Raw genomic sequence first — 24,884 nt, forward strand, 5'->3', positions numbered from 1 at the left:
AATGGAATTTTTTTTATTTTTTTTTATTAATTTATTTTAATTTATTTTGGCAAACAATTCTGCACAACAGAGGTTTACTGTTAAAATTAAAACTAAATAAAATATTATATATATATATATATATATATATATACGTATAACGAATATGTGTGTATATATTTATATTTAATTATATTTTGTTTTCATTTTATATATATATTAAAATATAAAAATATATTAAATATTATACATTATAAAAAATAAAGTTTTAATTTATTATTATTATTCCTTTGAGAAGTACATTCTTCTGCACAATAGTAATATATTTCTGTCACAATTTCTTCATGTTAAACTGAACTTTTATTTTGGCGGGTTGCCATGAAGTTTCTGCCCTGAGTTTCTGTGTGTATGTGATATGATGATAGCTTTTCTCAAATGAAATTGTGAAATGCTGGTGAAGTGACTCTCAGAGCAGCTCCGGATTTATTCATTTGGATTTATTCATCAAATCCACATTTTTATTCTGCAATTCTGTTCACGTTTTCCACATTGTGGACATCATAAGGCCCTTATTACCTTGAGCAGAGCCACGGCTATCAGCCTCTCCTGATCAATCCAAGATGGAAACTGTTCTCGCAGAGACTTCTGGGAGTCCTGAGGAAAGACAGAGAGAGTTTCTACAACTGAAGAGAAGAGATGAGTGTTATTTTATGGAGAAAAGATTGAAGACATTCATACTGTCTTGCGAACCATGTCTCCAACGATCAGGCCAGTGAACACGTCCCATTCCTGCATGAGACACAAACAAACACGAGTGATTTGGTTTCATTGTGCTTTACTGGCAGGACTAATAACAGCACATTTGTCTTGTCAGAGCCGCTGGGGTAGCTGTAGACGACCCGAAATAGAAACGTCATCATTCATTCAGGATCGGTTATGAGAGTTTAGCGCTCACACACACTTACGTTCTCCTGGAAGAGTTCTGGGTTCATTCCCTTCACAAAGTGCAGCGCAAACATCAACTGATCCGCCTGTAAACGCACACACAGATTCAGCATTTTAGATGAGAACAGCACTAGCATATGCAGGGATAATGATGAGGAAATTAACATCCAAAGTTATTCTGCCAGCTAGCAAATGAAGCAACCCTAAAAAACTGCTTTCCAAACAGCCTTTTTTAAATAAATAATTTTATAATAGTAAAATGTAGTGTTATACAAAACTTTTAGCAATATCTATGTAGTATTATAGTGTTTATTAATATTTTAAATTAGCTTTTATTTTTATATTTCATTTTAATTTTATAATTTTAATTTTATGTCACTTTCATTATTTTTTATTATATTACTATATTATTATATTTTATTTAAAATGTATTACTTTAAACTTTATTTATTCATTTTATAAAAATGTATTTATATTTTTTATATTTTATACAAAGTGCAGCGCAAACATCAACTGATCCGCCTGTAAACGCACACACAGATTCAGCATTTTAGATGAGAACAGCACTAGCATAGCAAAGATCACGGGTTCGATTCCCAGGGAATGCATGAACTGAGAAAACGTGTACCTTGAATGCAATGCAAATCACTTTGGATACAAGTGTCTGCCAAATGCATAAATGAATGAATATGAGACAGTGCCAGTGCTGGAGGCTCGTTCATGATTTGCACCTCAAGTCATGTGAACAAATCATTTGCTCAGAGCACGTTACTCTGGTCATTACAAAAACCTGTCATCAAAAAGATGATCGATGCTGTATGGTTTTAAGTGGGCAGAGTCATTCCTATGGGAACATAACAAGGGCTCTGATTGGTGCTGGTGTTTTTAGGTGGGCGGTGGCATCTCTATGACAATGTAATGAGGGGTTCAGTGTGTGTTACCTTGAAAAGTGAGCGGCAGATATACTCGTACACCATGTTCTTCAGACGGCTCTCCAGCGTGGAGATCCTTACATCGGTGCTCTCGCTTTCCTGCATCACACACACAGTTAGCTTCACTAACTCATTATTTTGTCAGTGCGTGACGAGTGTGTGCTTCCACGTCACCTGTTCGGTCTGCAGCGCTCTGTGGAAGAGTCGCAGGAACGAGGCCAGACTGAATCTGTACATGTTATTAATCTTGGACAGATCCGTGATCACAAAGTACATCTTGCTGGCCGTCTCGGCTAGAGGCAGGTACGCATCTCTTTCCTACAGACACACGGAGAGACTGATGTTACACTGGTGCCACCTGCTGTTTCATTCATCCCTACTATCTTGTTCATAATCGCACTCTTTCCCAGCATCACCTGGTCGAGTGACATCTGCAGGCGGTGCGATTCAGTCAGTGATTGCTGGATCAGAGCGCTGCTGGCTTTAGTCTGGTTCAGAGACTCAATCAGCTCCTTATTCTCCAGGATATTCCCTTGAGCGGTCGCTAAAGTCTACACACACACAAAACACAGTATATGGAGAACAAACCTCCAGTAAACTACAGTAAAAGAGCATTCTGGGATTGGTGCCTCGGTACCTCCAGCAGCGACTCCTCCAACTGAGCGAGCTGAATCTTCTTCTCCTCTTCCTGTTGCAGGAGCTTGGTTTTTTCGCTCTCCAGCTCTGGTTTCTCCTGCTGGATGGTCAATGCTAGCAGCTGAACACGCACATATGTGATGATGATGAGCTTTATGGGGCCAGAGCAGTTGGTTTGTGATAAGTGAGTGTGCGGGTGTTACCTGTCCTCGCAGTCCTGCTCTAGTGGTGGTGAAGTTCACCTCTGTGATGACAGACTTGGCGTCAGGAGGGATGAAGGGACTGGGGTTACGGGTTGCCAGAAACAGACGGAAATCCTCGTTATAGTCGATGACTTTGTCTCCGATCTGCACCACGTATCGCGGCCCTGACACACGCAGACACGCACACACACACACACACACACACACACACAAACAGCACAATGAATCAGGTTCAGAATGAAATACTAGAGTACTGCTAACTGAAAAATAGTACGCTACATTTTATTGGCAAATGACTTTATAGCATTATATGAATAATTCAATGAATGGCAGCCAGTTACAAATAAAATAAATAAAATAAAATAAAATAAAATAAAAAAATAAAATAAAATAAAAGATTTCTATTCAAATAAAATAAAATAACAGCCAATCAGAACATTATTGTTTAAAAGTTTGGGGTCAGTATGATTTTTTTTTTTAAAGAAATTAATATTTTTATTTAGCAAGGATACATTAAATTGACAGTAAAGACATACAAAAGATTTCTATTAAAATAAAATAAAATATAAAATATCTTCATTTGATAGTAGGATTGAAAAATGAGTTGAGGAGATGTTAGAACAAAAAAAATCAGTTGAAATTGCTTTTGAATTGCATTGAAATTCATTTGTCTCGCTGGAAATAAAAAGACAAGTTGAGTGCACTGCATTGTGGGATACAGCATTACATGCAGTGTGTTCTGCAGTGTTTTTAACAGACACTAAAACAAAATTAAATATAAATATTAGATGAAAAACCTAAACTTAAGTTTCGAAACTGAGTTTAAGCTAAAGTACTAAAAACTGAAATAAAAAAATAAGGCTAAAAAAATGACAAAAGCATATAACAAAATTACTAATATGAAAACTATAAATATAAAAATAAAAGATATTTCAAAATATTAATACATACTCTAACAGTATACAAATAATACTAAAATAACACTGATTCTATGCAAACCTCAAATCCTCAAACTCAGCACAGTATGTAGCAGTGTGAAAACAGCATTAATGAATGCAGCCCAGATTGGTGTGGAATCCCTCCTTTCATAAGAGGAGGATTTGTGGGGTTGCCAGATTGGATGCTACAGAACACAACATCGTGTGTGTGTGTGTGTCGTCTCTTCTGTATGTCTGCAATGCAGCAGTCTGAGCACACACTTTAATTTCCCTCTCTCTTTCTCTCCTCATCCAAGCACTGAAAAGCTCTTGGTTTATCTGCCTCCCACCGGTCCCTGATAGACTCAGCCGTATCTGCTCCACACACACACACACACACACACACACACACACACACACACACACACAGAGCAGCATATGGAGGAGGCTTCGGAGATGCCCGCGGGTCTTATTTCATACACACAGCTGGGTCAGGAGGATAAACATACTACAAGCGCAGTGTGTGTGTGTGTGTGCGTGTGTTTCCTAAAGGAGCATCTAACTTCGCGTTCATGTGTGACACGACACGTTTCCAGCGTCAATTAATTATTCTGTTCTCACTGAAAGTTAAATCATAGTGAAATGACAAAATCACAACCAATCAGAACAAACACTCCCATTCTAAAGTTTGTGATCAATATGATTTTTTTTTAAGTAATTAATCTTTTCATTCAGCAATGATACATTAAATTAATAAAAGGTGCCAGTAAAGACATTTATAATGTTACAAATAATTTCAATTTCAAATAAATGCTGTTCTTTTGAACTTTCTATTCATCTGTGAATCCTGAAAAATTAAATGTATCACGGTTTCCACAAAAATATTCAGCAGCACAACTGTTTTCAACATTGCTAATAATCAGAAATGTTTCTCGAGCAGCAAATCAGCATATTAGAATGATTTCTGAAGATCATGTGACACTGAAGACTGGAGTAATGGTGCTGAAAATTCAGCTTTGATCACAGAAATAAATTACATTTTTACTATATATTCACATAGAAAACAGTTATTTTGAATTGTAATAATATTTCACAATTTTTAGTGTATTTTTGGACCAAGATGTATGTCAGTTTTAGTTCCTGTGTAAATCTGGCATTGTTTGCCTTCAGAAACTCCCTGAGGTGACTGAACTTCTATCGTTGGCTATGTTTATATGCAACCTAATAATCCGTTAATAATGACTGAAAAGCCTGCATGTAAACACCTCAATCAATCCGACTGAACTCAATCCAAATGAAGGGATGGTGGAGATAATCTGTTAAATGGCAAAATATTAGCCATGTAAACCAAATCTGACTGCTTTCTCAATCGGATTCAATGCATGTGCTGAAATTTTGCGTTTGCAAATTAATATTTGAATTAGACTGCAAAATTTAGGTTACTTTCAGTATCTGAAAACCGTTTAAAGAAAACAGTGGCCAAATATGTGAACTGTATAAATAATCTGTTAGCATTTCACAACTGTAACTGATGTTAATATGAATAATTAACATCTGCATCTCAAATCAAAACCACTGATTTACTGTCAAATGTGTATTTTATTGCACTAAATTCTGACTATTATTATTGCTATTATTTGATACAGATTTAGTGTGCTCACTAGGGTTGTGACGGTGAGGAAATTTTCCCACCGGTTAATCGACGTGTGACAACACAGGTAATGTACCGGTATCACTGTTGGGGTGGGGGGTGTTAGTTCGTTTGAGTTTCCCTCTTTTCTTCGGATTTCTTGGCTTTCAAATAGCTTGAAAAAGCACCGTGCGCGTTTTACTTTCACTTTCAAATTAGCGGCAATTCGGCATTGATTCAATTCAAGCAACAACAACGTCAAACTCATAGAACGTTTATTAACAAAACGAATAAAAATACACCATATATGGCTAATAAAATAACAAATTACTTGGGCTACACAAAGTTTAAATAGGTAAAACACTGTGGAACGAAATAAATAAGAAACGAATGTTTAAAAAAAACTTCCAGTCAATAGGCTTTTCAAAATCTAAAATATTGCCAAACAGGCACCTTTGCATTTCCTTTCTAAACAATCTTCTGCCATCGTCTCGTCTTTCTCACCTCTCTCTTGTCAGTCAGCTCGACTCACTCTCCTCACGTGATAAATCAAATCTGACTCCTGCTCCGTGGTTCACTGTTGTTCGCGCATGGTTCGGCACGCTGCATTGAGTGTTTAGTTTTTTAAAGTGTCTGTCCTCTAACTGAACTAAGCTAATTGATTTTTGTTACTATAAAAAAAATCAAAACGACGGTGGGGGTGGGGGGGGGGGCGGGCGGTGCCGCGGTAGGCAAATGACGTATCCGGTGTTGCAGCTTAACACCGGTATAACCGAAAACACCGTCTATCGCAGCAAGCCTAGTACTCACCCTGTGCGATAAGATCTCGCCGCAGCAGCGGGTACAGCACGGGTTCAACGCCGTCCATCTCCTGAATGATCAAAGTCTTACCGAAGCGCACGGCTAACTCCAACACCGTCATGAAGTTAGCATCCTGAGACAGAGAACCAGATCAAATAAGCATGGACATGAGTGGCTTCAGGGGTTCTGACATGACATGACATAAAATAAATAAAATAAATGTTTATTTTATATTATTAATCAAATTTTGTGTAAAAAAAAAAAAAAAACGTCTTAATATTTGCCAAAACAATACCAAAATGAGTTGGAAACTAAAATTGAAAATTGCAAATGTAACTAAAATTGGAAAATGAAAACTGAATTGGAATTGAATAGCGCGTACACTGCATTGTGGGATATAGTATTACAGTTCTGACACGCAGCCCAGACGGTGTGTTTTTACCTGTTGGTTTATGACCTCCAGACGATGCGCTTTCAGATGAGTTCGCAACCACTCTGTCGCACGAGAGGACGGATCGATCAAGAATGGACAAGAAGCACTCTAGAGAAAAGAAGAGAAGATTATGTATTTATTAATTATGAGATAAATCACAAACAGTGACAGTATACCTCCCACAAAACCAGATCAGGAACCTGTCAGGAACATATCTAGATCATATTCAACCCAAACAATGAGAAACTGGAGAGAAAATGCGTTTGCCCTAAAAATAATGTCGGAATTCATTCAATCTTAAACTTGATTTCTTTATGCAAAATATAATTTGTTATGTGCAGACGTGTTCCTGACAGCTTTCATCAGATTCTATTTCCTGTTCTTTTGTTTCACTCGTTCTCCTAGCAACATCACAGTGGGTCGCCATAGAAACCAGACTCCATAAGAACGCTAATTATAAACTTCTCACACACACGTCAAAGGGTTCAGTCAGTTCAGATGAGATCATACATCCCAAAAAATCAGCTATACAAGGGGAAATGTTTCAAAAATTAAGACGTAGTTAATAAGACGTTCACAGCAACAGTTTTATTTTAAGGCCTGTTCACACAATGAAACTCTGCTTGCGATCAAGTCCCATTTTTTCCGTTGTTTAAGTCAGGTTTTGCTATATAAACTCACAGATCAATAAGAAGCAAGTTCCTTTCCACATATGACAAGATGTTTTATTTTTGCTTTAAAGATAAAAATGTTCCCATTTATTTTCTTAATGCATGTTACTGGTCTTGTGTGCATTTATTTTTGATTCATCCAATAAAGCCTACTGTATCATATTTGATACGCAAATTTCTAAGGCCTCTAAATGATCAGCAAGATCAAAACTTTGCTGAAAAACACAATCTACTCCATGTCTTCTGTCGTCTGATTGAGAGTTTAGAGTTTTTTTATCCAGTAAAAATTTTAGTGTAATTGTAAGCTTTTACAATTTTACAAAAAAAGCTTTTAGTGTAAAAGCTATTTTAGTGTAATTGTAGAAACGTCCAGCTTCAGCTGGTGCTTCTCGTGTCAAATCCTGACTGATTTTGATCAAGTAAAGGTCAGAATAACTGCAGTAATATCTCCAGATGAACACTTACTGGACTGAAGCAGCTGGGCTTTACTTGATTCTCCATCAATCATGTTTTAGAGTCTCAAATCTGATCCTCAGGATCTTTTGAGGAGCGTTTGTTTCCAGAAGCTTTACTTTCACTGTTCCTCAGCGGAGGAATGATCTTCACAAGCCTCCAGAACATCTCACATCTTCTGAGGAGCCTTTATTTCTTCAGCTCTCAATCACTGCATTATATGTTTGAATCATTTCAATCTCATCATATTATTGGAGATATAGAGCGACAACTGATATTTAGATCATTTTATGTCAGTATCTGCTGAACTGTTATAAAGATCTTACTGATTTACATCACAAGCATCAGAATTTCATCATATAAATATCAGCATCTGCACTAAATTGCATATTTTTGCTCAGTTTGAGTCTCTGAATAAAACTGAGCTGTTTTTCCTCCATATTCTCACTACATCAGACTACATGAGCCATAAAAGCATGATGGATCAAATATGCATGTGTGACATAGTTTTGATGTGGAATTTGTGGCTCTTTGTCAGATGTCTCCTGATGTGAACAGGCCTCTGGGGTTTGGGTGGGTTAAAGCTGAGTTAGGACTAGTTGATAGTATAGTATAGTACAGTATAGTATAGTATAGAAAAGTACGGAAAGTGAAGACTTCTAAGTAAACATCCATGTGTGTAATCTTACCCGTGACCTGATTTCATTAATCTGATGTCAGCATGAGGACAGACAGATGAATGAGTGAACGCTGGGAACACCGATGAACAGAGCGGTCTGTGTGTGTGTGTGTGTGTTACCTGCAGGATGACCAGAGCGTTCTCCATCGACAGGTCGTCAGACGGCAAGCCTTCGCTCTTCCAGATCAGCTGCTCACTCTCAGAACACAGGAAGTGACGCAGATCGAACTCTGCCAATCAGAGAACACAGCTGTTAAAGCCTCGGCCAATCAGAGGAAGAGTTCAAAATCACGGCAAACATACTCATACAAGTTTTCAAAGTCACATGTTGTGTGTTTATTGATTGGTTCATGTGTTCCTGTTTACTGACAGTGTTGTTATTGTTAACTAAAACTAAAATTAAATACATTACTTTTTTTTTTCTTGGTCAGTGACATAAAATAAAATATATTAGACGAAAAACTTCAACTTTCAACACTTAAAATCTTTTTTTTTTTTTTTTTTGGTAATTTAAAAAAAGCACTGTCCAGAGAATCTTTCTGCACTGGTTTGGTTCCGATTGGGCGAAAAACCTAGTAGTTCGCAAAAGTAGGTTATCAAAATAAAGGTGAAATAAAATGTAAATATCAGATGAAAGACTTATTTTATTTCAGTTAGGTGAAGTTTTTTTAAGTTTAAGTTTTATAGTACAAAAACAACTAAAAATAAACTGAAATAAAAATAAAGCTAAGTAAAAAAATATATATATAAATCACAACAAAATTACAAAACTAAAATTAAAACAATACCTGGAAATATAAAATGAACAGCTAAATATTTTAAATATATATAACAGATAAATATTATAATATAAATAATACTAAAAACACTGTTCCCTGATTGGTCAAAGATTTCTGTCTGCCTGTTAAAGCTGTGTCATTTTCTGGATGTTCACCGAGTTTGTGGTGTCTGTGTAATGTTCAGAGTCACAATAAGTCAGTAATTAGTATTGTGACTTACTAAAGAGTGAAACACTGCGACATTTTCACAAAACATTGATCTGTTAGTTTGAGTGGCGTGACGTGTCAACTTCTGACCAATGACGTGAGTTTGGAGGCGGGACTATCTGTTTGACTGACATGTGACAGCACAAGTGTGCTGATTTCGTCACTGTTTTAACTTATTAATGTGTGTATAAGTAGTCTTAAACTAAATAAAATAAAACAAAAAGAAATTAAAATAAAACTGATAAAAATATAATTAAAATGTTTCAATTGAAAGTTTCAATAAAGTCTTATTAAACTAAATAAAAAATTAAAATAAAATAATATAATAAAAATAATCTATAATCTTAGTAATATAATTAAAAGTGGATTATTTTGAGTGCATGAAAACTTTCAAATAAAAGATTGTGTTCTAGTTTAGCCAAATGCTAATATCAAACTCGGAATCAAGTGTCTTACTTCTCCTTCAGCTCCAGAACTTTCTCTCCTACAGAGTTCAGCTCTTTTTCCAGCCTGTTCTTACGGTTCTCCGTCTTCCGCAGGTTTCTGGACAGAACACAGAGACACAGTGTGAGAGCGAGAATCTCGCTGTGAGCAGAGCTTTGCTGATGTGTGTACTGACTCCATCAGTCGGGCGTGCTCCGTCTCCAGCGGCTGGATCTTCTCCAGAACGTGAGAGTACTGGACGTTGGCCTTCACCCACGCGGCCAGAGGAGCGGCGGCTGCACTCGCGCGCTTGGCGTTCTGCAACAAAACAGTGATGTTAGATGACCGTTCACCGTAAAGTGTTGTTGAGTTTGAGTGTTAGTTGGATGAACCTTTCTGAAAAGCGTTATTTATGACTACAGGGCATGAATATTATTTTATTTTAAATCGAATATGTGTGAATCTCATGTACACATTTCTGGATTAAAGGGATAGTTCACCCAAAAATGAAGGTTCTGTCAACATTTTCTCACCCTCAAATTGTTCCAAACCTGTACGAGTTTCTTTTTTTGAATGTTAGTAACCAAACAGTTGTTGGTCCCCATTGACTTCCATAATATGAAAAAAAAAATACTATGGAAATCAATGGGGACCAGAAACTGTTTGGTTACTAACATTCATCAAAATATCTTATTTTGTGTTCAGCAGAAGAAAGAAATTCATTGATGGTGAGTAAATGATGACAGAATTCATTTTTGGGTGAACTATCCCTTTAAATTTTCCCCTGCAATCAAAATAAAAAATAAAAATACATTTGTATATTAAACATGAATGCATTTGAATAAATTCTCATTACAAAACAACACTACGTTTTTTTTTTTTTCATTAATTGAGATTCTAATTAGAGTCTCATTACTCTATTAGAATTTTTTTTTTTTTACTGTTTTTCTTTTACAATTTCATTTTTTTATATAAATGTAAACTGAATTCATGCAAATTAAATTCAAAGACAGTTCAATAGACAATACGTACCAATACTTTTATTACTTTTTACAAAAAAATTTTATTACATGTATATCTATATCTATCTATCTATCTATCTATATAATTTTAATTTAATTGCATTAAAAAAATATTTGTGTGTGTGTGTGTATATATATATATATATACAGTGCCGTGAAAAGGTTTTTGCCCCCTTCCGGTTTTTTTTTTTTTTATATTAAACATGAATGCATTTGAATAAATTCTCATTACAAAACAACACTACGTTTTTTTTTTTTTCATTAATTGAGATTCTAATTAGAGTCTCATTACTCTATTAGAATTTTTTTTTTTTTACTGTTTTTCTTTTACAATTTCATTTTTTTATATAAATGTAAACTGAATTCATGCAAATTAAATTCAAAGACAGTTCAATAGACAATACGTACCAATACTTTTATTACTTTTTACAAAAAAATTTTATTACATGTATATCTATATCTATCTATCTATCTATCTATATAATTTTAATTTAATTGCATTAAAAAAATATTTGTGTGTGTGTGTGTATATATATATATATATACAGTGCCGTGAAAAGGTTTTTGCCCCCTTCCGGTTTTTTTTTTTTTTTTTTTTTTTTCCCACTTTAAATCACACTTAAAAGATTCAGATCATCAAACCAATTTTAATATTACGATGAAATCATAATTTCAAAACTGCAGTTTGTATTTACTCATGTTATCTTCGTGTAATATTAAAATTAGTTTGATGATCTGAATCTTTTAAGTGTGACAAATATGCAAACAATTAAAAAAACAGGAAGGGGGCAAAAACTTTTTCACAGCACTGTATATATAATTTAATTCTGCTATTTATATTTTAATAGTATTATAAAACACACACACACACACATATATACAGTATATATTACACTTAGAAAACTGTTGATGTGTGCCAAGTGAAAAGAAATGGTGGAGAAATGCATTACACTGCATTAAATAATTAATTCAAAATTACATGTTTTTAACAGTTTTTGTGAGATTCACCCAAGTAGTGCAAAAAGTGTAATTTTCAGCATAAATTAGGTCTGTATGTACAATGTGAAATTGAGTTTTGTATCGTGTGTGTGTGTGTGTGTCTGACCTTGGGGTCAAACGATGCCTTGTTTCTCTGCAGCAGCTCCTCGACGCTCTGTCGTATTTCGTGAGTGATACTGCGCACGTCAAACGTGGCGATGTCTTCCCTCACTCCTCGCTTGGCTAAGAAACTGCCGTTTATAAACACTCCATTAGCTCTTCAATTATTCAACTAATTTAATGTTTTTAACCAAAAGCAAATGACCTAACGTCTCCGCACGCCTATTTGCAATGAAAATGTGCTAAATTAAAAGCATTAATTAGTCTAGAATGAGATTGGATTAATTTAGCCTGAAGAGTGTGAAGGTGTAATAAGCAGTATGACAGTTTAATTTCCCGGCAAGAGATAAACACCATAAATAAAGGCAGAATTCATTCGGTTACGGCTGTTAGAGGCTAATATAAAGCATGAATGATGACAGAGCGGCTCCCACTCCCATCACCGTCTGTCTCTCTCACCTCTTCATGCTGACCCAGGACGTGTCAAATATTCCCATGAGCCTCAGCACCCCCTCCAGGATGTCTCTGATGACGTCAGGCGGCATGCGCAGCGAGCGGATCTCAGACAGGGACTCCGGTTTAATGTTCCCCACCGCCTGCTTTGCCTCGTCCACCAGGGGCTGAGCACACATAAACACACAACACACACACAAAGAACATGTTTTATGTGAGTTTTAAAAACACCAGACAGACAACTGTGTGTTCATACGATCAGGACTGATGTTATAAAAAAAAATGAAACACAGATTAAATAAAAACATGGGGGGAAAAAAATCTCAAACTGAAAATAAAATACACTTCATGACTTCAAAACTAAAATTAATTCAAATGAATTAAAATGCCACAAGAGATGACTCGACAGCCCTGATACATTTAATATTGTTAAAGATTTGTTTAAATTCTATCAATTAATGCACTAACTTTGGCAGATATAAAAAACTAAAATAAAAGCTAAATAAAATTAAAAACTAAAATTAACAGTGATATAGTCAACACCAATGAAGAATAAATTAAAAGTGCAAACTGAAAGAAAAAAAATTTAAAAATGTAAATATGAATGCATTATTTTAAATACTATTAAATATAAAACAGTTAAAAAAAACTATAATAATCCTGGATGAGGACAGATCTATGTGATCAGATTCATATAAAAATATATTATTTTTATTTATAAATATATTATTATTATTAAACATTACAATATTTTAAAAATATTATATTATTAAATATTTAAAGAATATATAGTGTTGTCACGGTACCAACATTTCAGTATTCGGTACCAATACCAGTGAAAATCCACGGTTCTCTGAACTTGTCAGTGAACTACGTCTATGTGTAGTAAATTCTGCTCAATCTGAAAGCACGTGATGATGATTTCCTGCTGATTACAGAACCTGCATTACTATCAAAATGCGCATGACAATCGCATTCGATTAATCGTGCAGCCCTAATCTGCGCACCTTTCGGATAGCGCATCAAGAACCAGGTTAACCGGGTACTCGGTACCACCGGTACTTAAAAAAACCTGGTACCGTAACGTTTTCATTTTTTTAGTACCAACTTGGTACCGAAGTACCGGGCCTTTTGACAACACTATATTACATTATTTTAAATATTATTAAATATTAATTATCAAAATTATTATTTTTTTTTTTTTCAAACAAATTTTCACTTTAATTTTAGCTGAAGTTTTATTAATTTTGTTGTGTTTTTGTCATTTTTATCCGTCTTCTTTTTTAAAATGTCTATAAATTTTTTTATTCGTTTTTATTTATTAGTTTCAGTTATTTTGGTACATGCTGGCAACATGCTGAAATAAAAGCTGAAATATATATTTTTTAATATTTAATTTTATTTCAGTTAACCTTTATTTTGTTTTATGGTTTTACTTTTAGTTTTGGTTGACTGATAATGGCTCAGCTCAACCAGACAGGAGTGTTTAGTCGTGCTCACCTGAACCTCTCGGAGCTCCTCGTCTATTTTCTTCTTCCTCTCTTCAATCTTGGAGACCTCGTGTGCCATTCTCTCTTTGATCTTCTCCATCTCTGTCTTCTGGTCGCTGGCGTTCTGAAACGCACCACATGTAAATACACTTCACGCTGCGTGTTCGTTTCCACACGCATCTCGAACACACACACACACCTGCATCGATGTGGTGATTTCCTGCAGGGCGGCGTCCGCCTCGGCCTGTTTGGTCTTCAGTAAGCTGCTCTGCTCGGCCGCCCGCCTCTTTAGCTCATCCACCAATGCCTTCGCTTCATTCAGCTTGGCCACGCCCGCCTGCGGTCACATGAGTACAGAAATCAATTCAAACGTGACGATTCAAATCGGTTGAGATGCCAAACAAATCTCGATTCAGTTAGGTGTAGGAGTTTATATGAATGTATGTCTGAGGGGAACTTACTGTCTTTAATCGTGAATCGAATCGAGAGTCGAGTGAATCATTACATCCCTATTAGCATGTGTGTTCATTGTGAATTTAAACTCGTCTTCATCAGTGACGGGGTTGACCTGTAGGTGCTGCTGTTTATGGGTCAGCTCTTTCCGTTTGGAGCTGTAGATGGTCTGGTACACCTGCAGGAAGCTCAGGTATTGACTAGGTGTGGCGCTGAATTCCCGACATGACTCGTGAATCGCCAGGAAGGAGCGATAGAGCTCTGCGTGCACAGATCCTGAAACACAACCAATCACAGAGCAGTTTAACATCCACGTACAGCCATACTAAAACTACACACACTTCTCTTCAACATCGTACCAGATTTCTTCTCCTTCTTCTGTTTGCCTCCATCTTTCTCGTCTTCTCCTTCCATCCTTGACAGCAGCATCTCTGGGATCTAACGGAGAGTCACATGATCATAGAGATGGTGCTAAATGAATAAGCTGTGACTCAAACGTCGCTCACCTTCTTCATGCTGCTGTCAGACCAGCCCTCCATCCACTGGACTGAGCACTTCCTGTAGAGGGCGGGGTTACTCTCACAGTTAATGGTGAAGTGCTCGTTAGTGCAGTCCAGGATCAAAACCACATGGAGGTTCTGCTGAACGCCTGCACAAACACACACAAAACAGGGTTATTTCTATATCATTTAATTAGCTTTTATTTTTATACTTTCAGTTTGTTATCATTTTAGTTTTAGTAAATTCATTATTTGTCATTTTTAGTTTTGTATTTATTTTATTTTTTTATTTTTAGAATTAATTTTAATTCAGTTTTAGTTTTAATGATTTTAATCCTTCAACTTACACATTTTATTTCAGGCAACATTTAAAATTTTCATTTAAGTTTAAGTTTTTCATCTAATATTTATATTTTTTTTATTTCAGCTTTATTTCAATTAAGAAAAACAATTTCTTTTTTGGTTTTAATTAACCATGCCAATACTCACACAAACACACACATGATGAAAGTATTAGTTTGGCGGCAGGTTTTAGTGCTTGTTTATTAGCTTTGGAGTAATCTTTATGTTCAACAGAAAGACAACATAAACTTTTAGCAGATTTACACATTTTAAAATATATTTTAGTCTTGCTCTCCTGAGAAAATGGACCAAAAATAATGACATCTTGCACCTGTATACCAATTTTGGTTTGGAGACCACAATCAGCCTCTGACTAGAGTATTTAAAATAAAATATTAAATATGTAAGAATTAAATATGATGTAAATTAAAGTCTATTGACATTTATTTGGAAAAAAAAAAAGAAAGAAAAGGAAAGCAACTTCTTCCACCCGAATATTTACATTTATGCATTTGCCAGACGATTTTATCCAAAGACACCTATATTGAAAATAAAATAAAATAATAAATACATTTATCAAATGTAATAAATTAAATAAAACAATAATGAATAGAATTATATAATGTAATATAAGATTAGTTAAAAAGCAATGTCTCCCACCTAAACATTTACATTTATGCATTTGACAGATGCTTTTATCCAAAATGACCTATATTGCATTAAAGGCATATATTAATAAATAATATAAAACAATAAAATTAAATATTTGTAATTAAATGTAACAATAAAATCAAATTTAACAATAAAAAATACAATAATATTTAATTAAATTATCAAATTTATTAAAACATAATGATCAAAGAATAATATATAGCCAATGTCTCATACCTAAACATTTATAGTTATGCATATGACAGATGCGTTTATCCACAGAGACTTTATATTGCATTCATGGTATGCAATTTATCAGTTCATGACCTTGGTTGTGCTCGTCATCATATGAGCAATAGGAACGTTGCAATATGAAATACATCAATACGGAAAAGCAAAATGTGATTGTCAAGATATTTTATGAAACATCAAAGCAATAGTGTGTGTGTGTGTGTGTGTGTGTGTGAGTACTTACGGTGGGAGAAATAGTTAAGAACTGGCCCGGTGAATCCATCCTGTGATGCCTGATCTTTCAGAGATGACAGAAGAGGCTCCAACTCTTCAGTGGAGTACAAACCCGGAACTTCACCTGTTACGAACATAAAATATAATGTACGAATGACACTGTATGTAGCAAACAGCTTGAAGCAAAGTATTTTGATAAAATGGATAATAACTGACCTGAGGACAACAGACTGTTGACCATTTCCAGGAAGGAAGGATGAACAAACTGATGATCTTCCAGCAACAGAACAACCTGCTGTCCATCCACAGCGGCCGACTGCATGACCTACAGACAGAGAAAGAGAGTTTGAGCGAGAGCCTCGTGTTATTAGCGCAGAGAGAGTGAGGATGGACAGAGACTCACAGTCTTCAGGTCAGATTTGAAGTGCTTCAGTGAGTACGAGCGGGAGATTTTGGGGGTGAAGAGAGACGCCCCGTGCATGTGGCTGACCACGCATGTAGCTGTACGCCGGCCGACGCCGCTACGACCTGCCAGCAGCAGCGACCCGCCAGGAGAGCTCAGGACACGATCCACTCGACACATGTAGTCCAGAACCTCCGGAAACAACAGGATGTCCAGCTCACGGTTATCACGGCCGTACAGAACTATTCCCTGATGAGACAGTAATGAAAAAAAGAATCAAATTAATAAAACAAAAAACAAAAACAAAACAAGATAATGAGCTAAATTATTTAAATCAAATTTAATACATTAAAATATAATAATTAATACAATTAGAAGCATAATTAAATAAATGAAATCATTGTTTAATTTAATAAATTAATAAAATAAATACAAAACAAGATAATGAAGTAAAATAAATTATTTAGATAAAATTTAATAAAATTAATTAAATAAATAAAACAGCAAACAAAACAAGATAATGAGCTGAATTAAATTAAATTATTTAAAGGGATAGTTCACCCAAAAATGAAAATTAGCCCATGAATTACTCACCCTCAAGGCATCCTAGGTGTATATGACTTATGGGCTAATTTTCATTTTTGGGTGAACTATCCCTTTAAATCAAATGCAATAAATGAAATTAAATAATAATTAATACAATTACTAAAATTTGCAAGATAAAAGCGTAATTAAAAGAATGAGATTATTATTTAATTTAATTAATCAGATTAATAAAATAAATAAAATAATAACTAATACAATTTTTAAATTTATTAAATATAATTATTTGTAATGATTGAAGAATTATATACCATCTCCAACCTTTAGTAACAGTGACATTAGCTTTAGCAAACACTTGTAACTATGAATATGTGTTATCATTTTATTTCTTGTCTTACCTTGTGTATAATCTCACTGAGGTCATTGGCGTTGAGACGTCCGAGCGGTTTGCCGTGAGGTGGGAGCGGCTGACCAGGAGAACGGCCCTCATGAGGCGCGGCCCACGTGACAAAGTACATATCTGTAGTAAATCACAACACACAAATGAACAATCAAAGGATCAAGTTTATAAAATTGTGAAATATTATTACAGTTTAAAATTGCTGTTTTCTATGTGAATAAACAGTCAAATGTAATTTATTTCTGTGATCAAATCTGAATTTTCAGCATCATTACTCCAGTCTTCAGTATCACATGATCTTCAGAAATCATTCTAATATGCTGATTTGCTGCTCAACAAACATTTCTGATTATTATCAATGTTGAAAACAGTTCATATTTACATTTTATTTTTCAGGATTCTCTGATGAACAAAGTTTAAAAGAACAGCATTTATTTGAGATAGAAATCTTTTGTGAAATTATACATTTCTTTACTGTCACTTTTAAACAATTTAATGCATATTTGGTGAATAAAAGCATTAAGTGTGAGTGTGTGTGACCTGTCATGTTGTCGAGTGCATCCGAGCCCCAGTCGCCTCTGATGACGGAGGACAGGATGTTTTCAAACACATTCAGATCTTTAGAGGACACGATACGGTCCCTGAACAGACGCCGGGCTTCATACGCCACCACCTCAAGGACTGAATCTACAGCGGATTTACCTGTACACACACACACACACACACACACAAACCAAAAATGTGTTTTTTATCATAGTGAGAACCTCATAGACTTCTACTGTTTATGAATTAAGCTAATTCTAATCAGTATCCATAAATCAAAACCTTTAAAGACACCTTTGCATGTGAAATAAGACATTATTCAGTCACTATACAGGTTAACAGCTCCAAAACGTAGTGAGCTGCCTACCTAGACAACATTTTAGGGCATCTTGGATGTACTTCTGACAGGAAGACCATTCCAAAAGATTATAAATGATTCACTCAATAGTGAAAATGCATTTGCATGAATGCATTGCATGTTTGCATGTATACATTGAGCTGATGCTTTTATCAAAAGCAATCTGCATTACATTCAAGGTACACATTTTATCAGTTCATGCATTGCCTGGGAACTGAACCCATGAATTTGCCGTTGTTAGTGCCATGCTTTACTGTATGAGCTATAAGAATGCATTGACAATAAAATCATCTGCTATATGCATAAACGTGAAAGTAAAGCTGTGAGCTTGACGTCACGCACCGTAACTGGACCTGCTGCCCTTTAAAACGTTTCAGATCGCTGACTTGTGAGGATTTAGTTCGGTGCGCTGCCTTAGAAGGACCATGAGGACCGTGAGGATGTTCACTAACATTTGGAACAGAGCCCATGGCTTCTTTCAATACTATGTTTTTGGGGACACTGAGATGGCAGTTTTGGGATGTGTTAGTGAATTGTGTTGGTTTAATGAATGCATTGAGTTCACCTGCGCTCAGGTCGTATCGCAGCAGATTCAGGACCCACTGTGTGAGCAAACATGGGGTGAAGAGATAATGACTGTGATCATCAACGGAGAATTTAGCCTTCACCTGAAACACAAACACACACCAGTCAAAACACACACTACCATTCTTTTGAAGAAATCAATATTTTTATTCATCAGTGATGCATTAAATTGATCAAAAGTGATAGTAAAGACATTTATAATGTTACAGAAAAATTCTGTTTCAAATAAATTCTGCTCTTTGGAAACAGGGTTATTTTAGTATCATTGATACACTATTAAGAGTTTTTGGTAATATTTTTAATTAGATTTTTATTTTTATATTTTCTGTTTTCACTTTAATTTTAATTAAAGTTTTAGTAATTTTGATGTGTGCCATTTTTATTAGTTAGGGTTAGGGTTAGGTTTTTTTAATATGTCTATATAGTTTTTTATTAACTTTTATATATTACTTTTAGTTTATTTAGTTTAAGTTACTTCACGTTAAACTAAATTAAAATGAGAAATGTTGAAATAAATTAAATGAAATAAGTTTGAGGGTTTTTTATTTTATTTCAGCTAATGTTCATTTCAAGTAATAAAATGTATTTTTCATGGTTTTACTTTTAGCTATCTGATAACTACTTTTAACCTTCTGCTCATCAAATAAAAAAATTTATCACGGTTTTCTACAAAAATATTGGGCAGCACAACTGTTTTCAACACTGATAATAATCAGAAATGTTTCTTGAGCAGCAAATCAGCATATTAGAATGATTTCTGAAGATCATGTGACACTGAAGACTGGAGTAATGATGCTGAAAATTCAGCTTTGATCACAGCAATAAATTACATTTTACAATATATTCACATAGAAAACAGTTATTTTAAACTGCAATAATATTTCCAAATTTTTTACTGTATTTTGATCAAATAAACGCAGCCTTGGTGAGCAGAAAAGACTTTATTCAAAAATCTAATAACTGCAAACCTTTACACAGACATCAAACACAGACACTTTTAAATGAGCAATCAGATCTGACCTGTTCGTACACCTGCACCAATGAGCCGGCAAGCTGGTGGATCTTCCCTGCAGAGCTCCAGGTTGGATCATTACCCAGAGTCCTTTGCAGCACAGGTTTCAGGTATGCGCTGTAGATGGTCTGCAGCTGCTCTCTGTCTGGATAACTACAGGAGAGATGGATTAGTGTGTGTGTGTGTGTGTGTGTGTGTTTGAGTGTGTGTGTGTGTGTGTGTGTGTGTGAGTGTGTGTGTGTGTGTGTGTGTGTGTGAGTGTGTGTGTGTGTGTGTGTGTGTGTGAGTGTGTGTGTGTGTGTGTGTGTGTGTGAGTGTGTGTGTGTGTGTGTGTGTGTGTGAGTGTGTGTGTGTGTGTGTGTGTGTGTGAGTGTGTGTGTGTGTGTGTGTGTGTGTGAGTTTGAGTGTGTGTGTGTACATCAGTACTCACTCAATGGTGCAAATCCGCACGATCGAGGTGAAGCGTGACGTGAGTGTGTGCCGGCCCACAGCGCCGCCTGCTGACATGGACGCCACAATCTGAATGTTCTCCAGTCCGACCCACTCCAGGTTCTCATCATAGAAGCCCTGATATGTCAAGACCTGTGGAAGAAGACTGTGAGAAACTAAAATGACACAAGAAACCTTGATTTGCACTAAAAACAGTGTGGCATGTGACCTGCTGCAGGAAGGCGATGAGGTTGCTGGTGCCCCACTTGTCGGGTTTGGGCAGGTTGATGTCTTTGAGGTACAGCACCAGCCTCTCGCAGTCTTTGGGTCGGTACACGCGTCCCGTGTTGGAGCTGATGACCAGACAGGTGTGCGAGAGTTTCTGCAGGATGTGACGGGAGGAGGTCTCAGCGCTGCAGTGCACCACAGCCACCTGTGTGGAGCGCAGCTGAGAGAACGAGCAGCGCAGGAGCATCCTGACACACAGAGCACAGTCTCAATCACTGCTGTTTTAGGATCATTCAAATACTATTATCCTTTCAATTAGTCATTTGATTTACTTTTAATTTTTATATTTTATATTTTCACTTTCATTTTAGTTAAAGTTTTAGTAATTTTGTTTGTTTTTAACGTTTTTATTCGTTTTTTGTTTTTTTTATGCGTCTATATACGTTTTTATTTTTTCATTTTTAGTTTTAGTTATTTTAGTAAATCAAGTTAAACTAAATTAAAATGAGAAATGCTGTCTTGGCAACTAGCTGAAATAAGCTTAAGATTTAAAAATATTTTTTATATTTTATTTCAGTTAACGTCTGTTTTATTTCAAGTAACGAAAAAGTTTTTTATGGTTGTAGTTTTCGTCAAATATAATAACCCTCATCTGAATTAATCTGTCATTTTGTGTGTGTATACATTAGATTTTTATTATACTATTATAGTTTTTATTAATATTTTGAATGTTTTTATATTTTCACTTTCATTTTAGTTAAAGTTTTAGTAATGACTAAAGTAGTTTGATGTTTTTTTGCCATATTTAATAGTTTTTGTTTTTTAATATGTCTATATAGTTGTTGTTTTTTCCCCAGTTTTAGTTTTAGTTATTTTAATTCATCAAGTTAAACTAAATGAAAATTAAACTAAATGAAAAAACGGGAAAGATGAGAAAAAAACAAACTTTTTTAAAATATTTTATTTCAAGTTAGTGTTTATTTTATTTTTATAATTTCAGTTTTAGTTAACTATAATAATCCTGGTCTGAATTAATCTGTCATTTTATGTGTGTGTGTATTTTAATTTGATTTATGGCTTTTACTAAACTTTTGAAATAGTAATTCATTTTATATTTTCAGTTTTCATTTTAATTTCAGGTTTTTTTGTAATTTTTTGTGCCTTTATAATTTTATTAGTTAAATTTTTTTATATATTAGTATTTAATTTTTTTTCAAGTTTTACTGTACTTTTTTTACTTACTGTACTTTTTATCTTACTTTTTTACTTGTTTTTCTTATATTCAGTCAGTAATTTCCTGTAGCTCAAACAGTAGAGCAGTAGAGTTTGTTTGCCAGTAAAACCAAGAACTAGTATATAATGTAAATATGTACCTTAAATGCAATGTAATTTTAACTAACATATTTTAATTAGTTGCAAAATTTCTGATTTTCATTTACTTTAAGGTTTTCATCTATATTTTATTGTATTTCAGCTTCATTTCATTTACCAAAAATGTTTTTAAATACTTTTAGTTTAAGTTAACTATAATAACTATATTTGTGTCATACCCTTTCCCGCACCCCTCCGGCCCCACCAGCAGGAACGGCTGCCTGTGATTGGACGAGAGCCACGGGGTGAAGAGGTCGAGTCCGCGCTGTGTGTCAGGTGTGTGTATGACGGGGAGATTGTGTGGGTTACTGAGGTCGTCCTCACACACACCGTCCCCTCGCTGCAGCTCATACGCACACAGACGGCCGGACGTGGGGTCGTAGTACGTGTCCAGGGGCTTGCGGGGGTCAGGAGGACTTTCTCTGGCCCAACTCAGAACCTAAACACACATTTAGAATATCACAGCACACATGATGTGCTCGACTGCATGTTTGTTTGAAGGTTTACTTACACAGGACTGCAAACACAACTTCATGATGATCACATGCCAATCAAGGGCTCATTAACATATGACTGCCCACATTACATATCAACACTTACTTACTCCAGTGGGTCTCAAACTGGGGGCTTTAGCAAACTTCAAAGGGTGCCACAGGAAAAACATTTATTTATTTATTCAATTAGTCATTCGTTCATTCATTAAAATTATGTAATGAAAAAAAACATAAAAACAAATATTTGATTAACTGAATTAAAATGCTACAAATGTAATATAAAATGTAAAAAATATGTATTAAATATTTTTCAAAAATTGTATTTAAATTTAAAATGTAACACATTTCACATTTTATTTATTTATTAAAATAATTAACTGAATTAAAATGCTAAAAATGTTTTTAAAAACTGTAGAAAAATGCAAATGCATAATTATGTTTATTTATTAAAATAATGTAACTGAATTAAAATGTTAAAAATGTAATGAAAAAATGTTTAAAAAATTAAAATGTAAAAATATTCATTTATTTTCTCAAATATCTAACTGAATCAACAAGCTACAAAAAATGAACAAAAAGTGCATGTAAAAATGTTTGTTAAAAGAATCTGTTTAAAAAGCTAAAAAATGTAACAAAAAAATTTAAACATATTTTTTATTAAAATAATCTGAATTAAAAATCTAAAAAGGTAAAAAAATAAAAATAAACTGCAATGATATTTCATGTTTATATTTTTTCCCCTCAGCAACTTTTTTTTTAATACTTGTTTTTATTGAAGAAGAACATACAGCTCTTCAGACTTCTCAAAATGTGGTTGTGTGTGGTTGATAAATTTCATATACCTCCCAGTTTGTGTTAATAAAAGAGTAATCAGCTTTGATTACAGCAGAATTACTGGAAGAACTATTTCTTTGAGTTAAACAGGCTGAGAACCACTGACCTACTCAATGTTCAACATCTTGACCCGCCCTGATAACATGGCAATGTGAACTAAACTAAGTTTACAGCTCATTTACATGAAGAAGTATTACATGTATATTAGCAAAACCACCTGTGTATTTCTACTGGTCAGAGAGAGGAGGGAAAATAATCTTGAAAACTAAATGCTGGAAGAGACCTTGAGTGACATTAAGAGTGGACAACATAAAATCTAGACTGTGACACCTGACCATTTCACATCAAAGTTTCACTGCTGCTTCTTTAAAACTCAAGTTTTAAATTACTGCTGGTCATAAGCGTTAATCTAAGGGAGCGGCTACTAAATTTAATGACGGGCGGCAAGGCTGAGCAGGCATGAAATTACATTTCTACAATCTACAATCAGGGCAGCTCTGACCTCCTTGGCGAACTCCTGGCGGCATTTGAGCATGAGGTTTCCTCCCAAACCGCGGATGAGTCCCACAACAAACTGTCCTCGCTCTCTGACCCCTCTCAGATGGGACAAACCGTTCAGCACCGTCCCGACCAGACTGGTGTCCACCACAAAATCACTCTGCGCAGAGAAACAGAGAGGTTTAGGATGCTGTGAGCATGTACGGTTAGTGTTACAGGACTGTGTGTCACAGGACCTGTTTGAGAGCCCAGTCCAGAGCTCTGTGGAAATAATCATTGAGCCAGTTCTCCAGATTCATCCTGTTGTCTTCATCCTCCCTCTTCAGCCACGACTTCACGAGAGAGCCCACGTCAGTGTCTTCATCGCTGCAACACACACACAGGGCCACAGGAAAATACTGAAGAAACGCAATTAAAATGCTAAAAATGAAGTAAAAAAAATGTCAATTAAAATAAAACAAATGTTTATTTAAATTACCTCACTGAATTAAAATGATAAAAATGTAATGAAAAATGTAAATGTAAAAAAAAGTTTATTAAAACAATTTAACGGGATTAAAATGCTAAAAAAGTACATTGAATTTTTATTTATTTATTATTATTATTATTATTATTCATTTTTTCAGACTGAATTAGCTAAAAAAAAATGTTAATGTAAAAATCTATCTAAATTAAAATGCTAAAACAACGTAATGAAAACATGTACATGTAAAAATAAGTTTATTTATTAATTAAAATAATCACATTGAATTAAAACGTTAAAATGTAATGAAAAAAGGGAAAAAAGGGGGAAAAATTAAAAAGCAAATGTTAATTTAAATTATCTAACTGAATTAAATTGCTCAAAATGTAATGAAAACATGTATATGTAAAAAAAATTATTTATTGATTTAAATAATTAATATAATTATTATCAATTAAAATGCTAAAAAAAGGAATGAAAAAAGAAAATGAAAATTGTAAAAAAAAAAAAAAAGCAAAAAAAGCAAAACAGAAATGTAAAAAATTTTTTATTTAAATAATC

At 34.6% G+C, this 24,884-nt stretch overlaps 1 protein-coding gene across 1 annotated transcript in view; it reads right to left on the reverse strand.

Annotated features, from left to right (window-relative positions):
* Window positions 1-24,884, reverse strand: part of dync2h1 (dynein cytoplasmic 2 heavy chain 1) — a 96,262-nt gene that overhangs the window by 32,831 nt on the left and 38,547 nt on the right. Inside the window, 33 exon segments of the mRNA XM_016535131.1 lie at window positions 556-633; window positions 718-768; window positions 945-1,010; window positions 1,866-1,955; window positions 2,031-2,174; window positions 2,273-2,407; window positions 2,494-2,613; window positions 2,696-2,859; window positions 6,053-6,176; window positions 6,486-6,584; window positions 8,290-8,310; window positions 8,400-8,517; window positions 9,722-9,808; window positions 9,885-10,006; window positions 11,816-11,939; window positions 12,268-12,428; window positions 13,762-13,875; window positions 13,951-14,088; window positions 14,320-14,480; window positions 14,564-14,642; window positions 14,711-14,853; window positions 16,173-16,286; window positions 16,379-16,487; window positions 16,566-16,814; window positions 17,507-17,628; window positions 18,049-18,210; window positions 18,975-19,077; window positions 20,015-20,159; window positions 20,437-20,588; window positions 20,665-20,911; window positions 22,214-22,473; window positions 23,865-24,020; window positions 24,097-24,226. Coding sequence (XP_016390617.1) covers window positions 556-633; window positions 718-768; window positions 945-1,010; window positions 1,866-1,955; window positions 2,031-2,174; window positions 2,273-2,407; window positions 2,494-2,613; window positions 2,696-2,859; window positions 6,053-6,176; window positions 6,486-6,584; window positions 8,290-8,310; window positions 8,400-8,517; window positions 9,722-9,808; window positions 9,885-10,006; window positions 11,816-11,939; window positions 12,268-12,428; window positions 13,762-13,875; window positions 13,951-14,088; window positions 14,320-14,480; window positions 14,564-14,642; window positions 14,711-14,853; window positions 16,173-16,286; window positions 16,379-16,487; window positions 16,566-16,814; window positions 17,507-17,628; window positions 18,049-18,210; window positions 18,975-19,077; window positions 20,015-20,159; window positions 20,437-20,588; window positions 20,665-20,911; window positions 22,214-22,473; window positions 23,865-24,020; window positions 24,097-24,226 — 4,288 coding nt within the window.

The sequence above is a fragment of the Sinocyclocheilus rhinocerous genome, unplaced genomic scaffold (assembly GCF_001515625.1).
Source record: "Sinocyclocheilus rhinocerous isolate Xijiao unplaced genomic scaffold, SAMN03320098_v1.1 scaffold215, whole genome shotgun sequence".
Taxonomy (NCBI): domain Eukaryota; kingdom Metazoa; phylum Chordata; class Actinopteri; order Cypriniformes; family Cyprinidae; genus Sinocyclocheilus; species Sinocyclocheilus rhinocerous.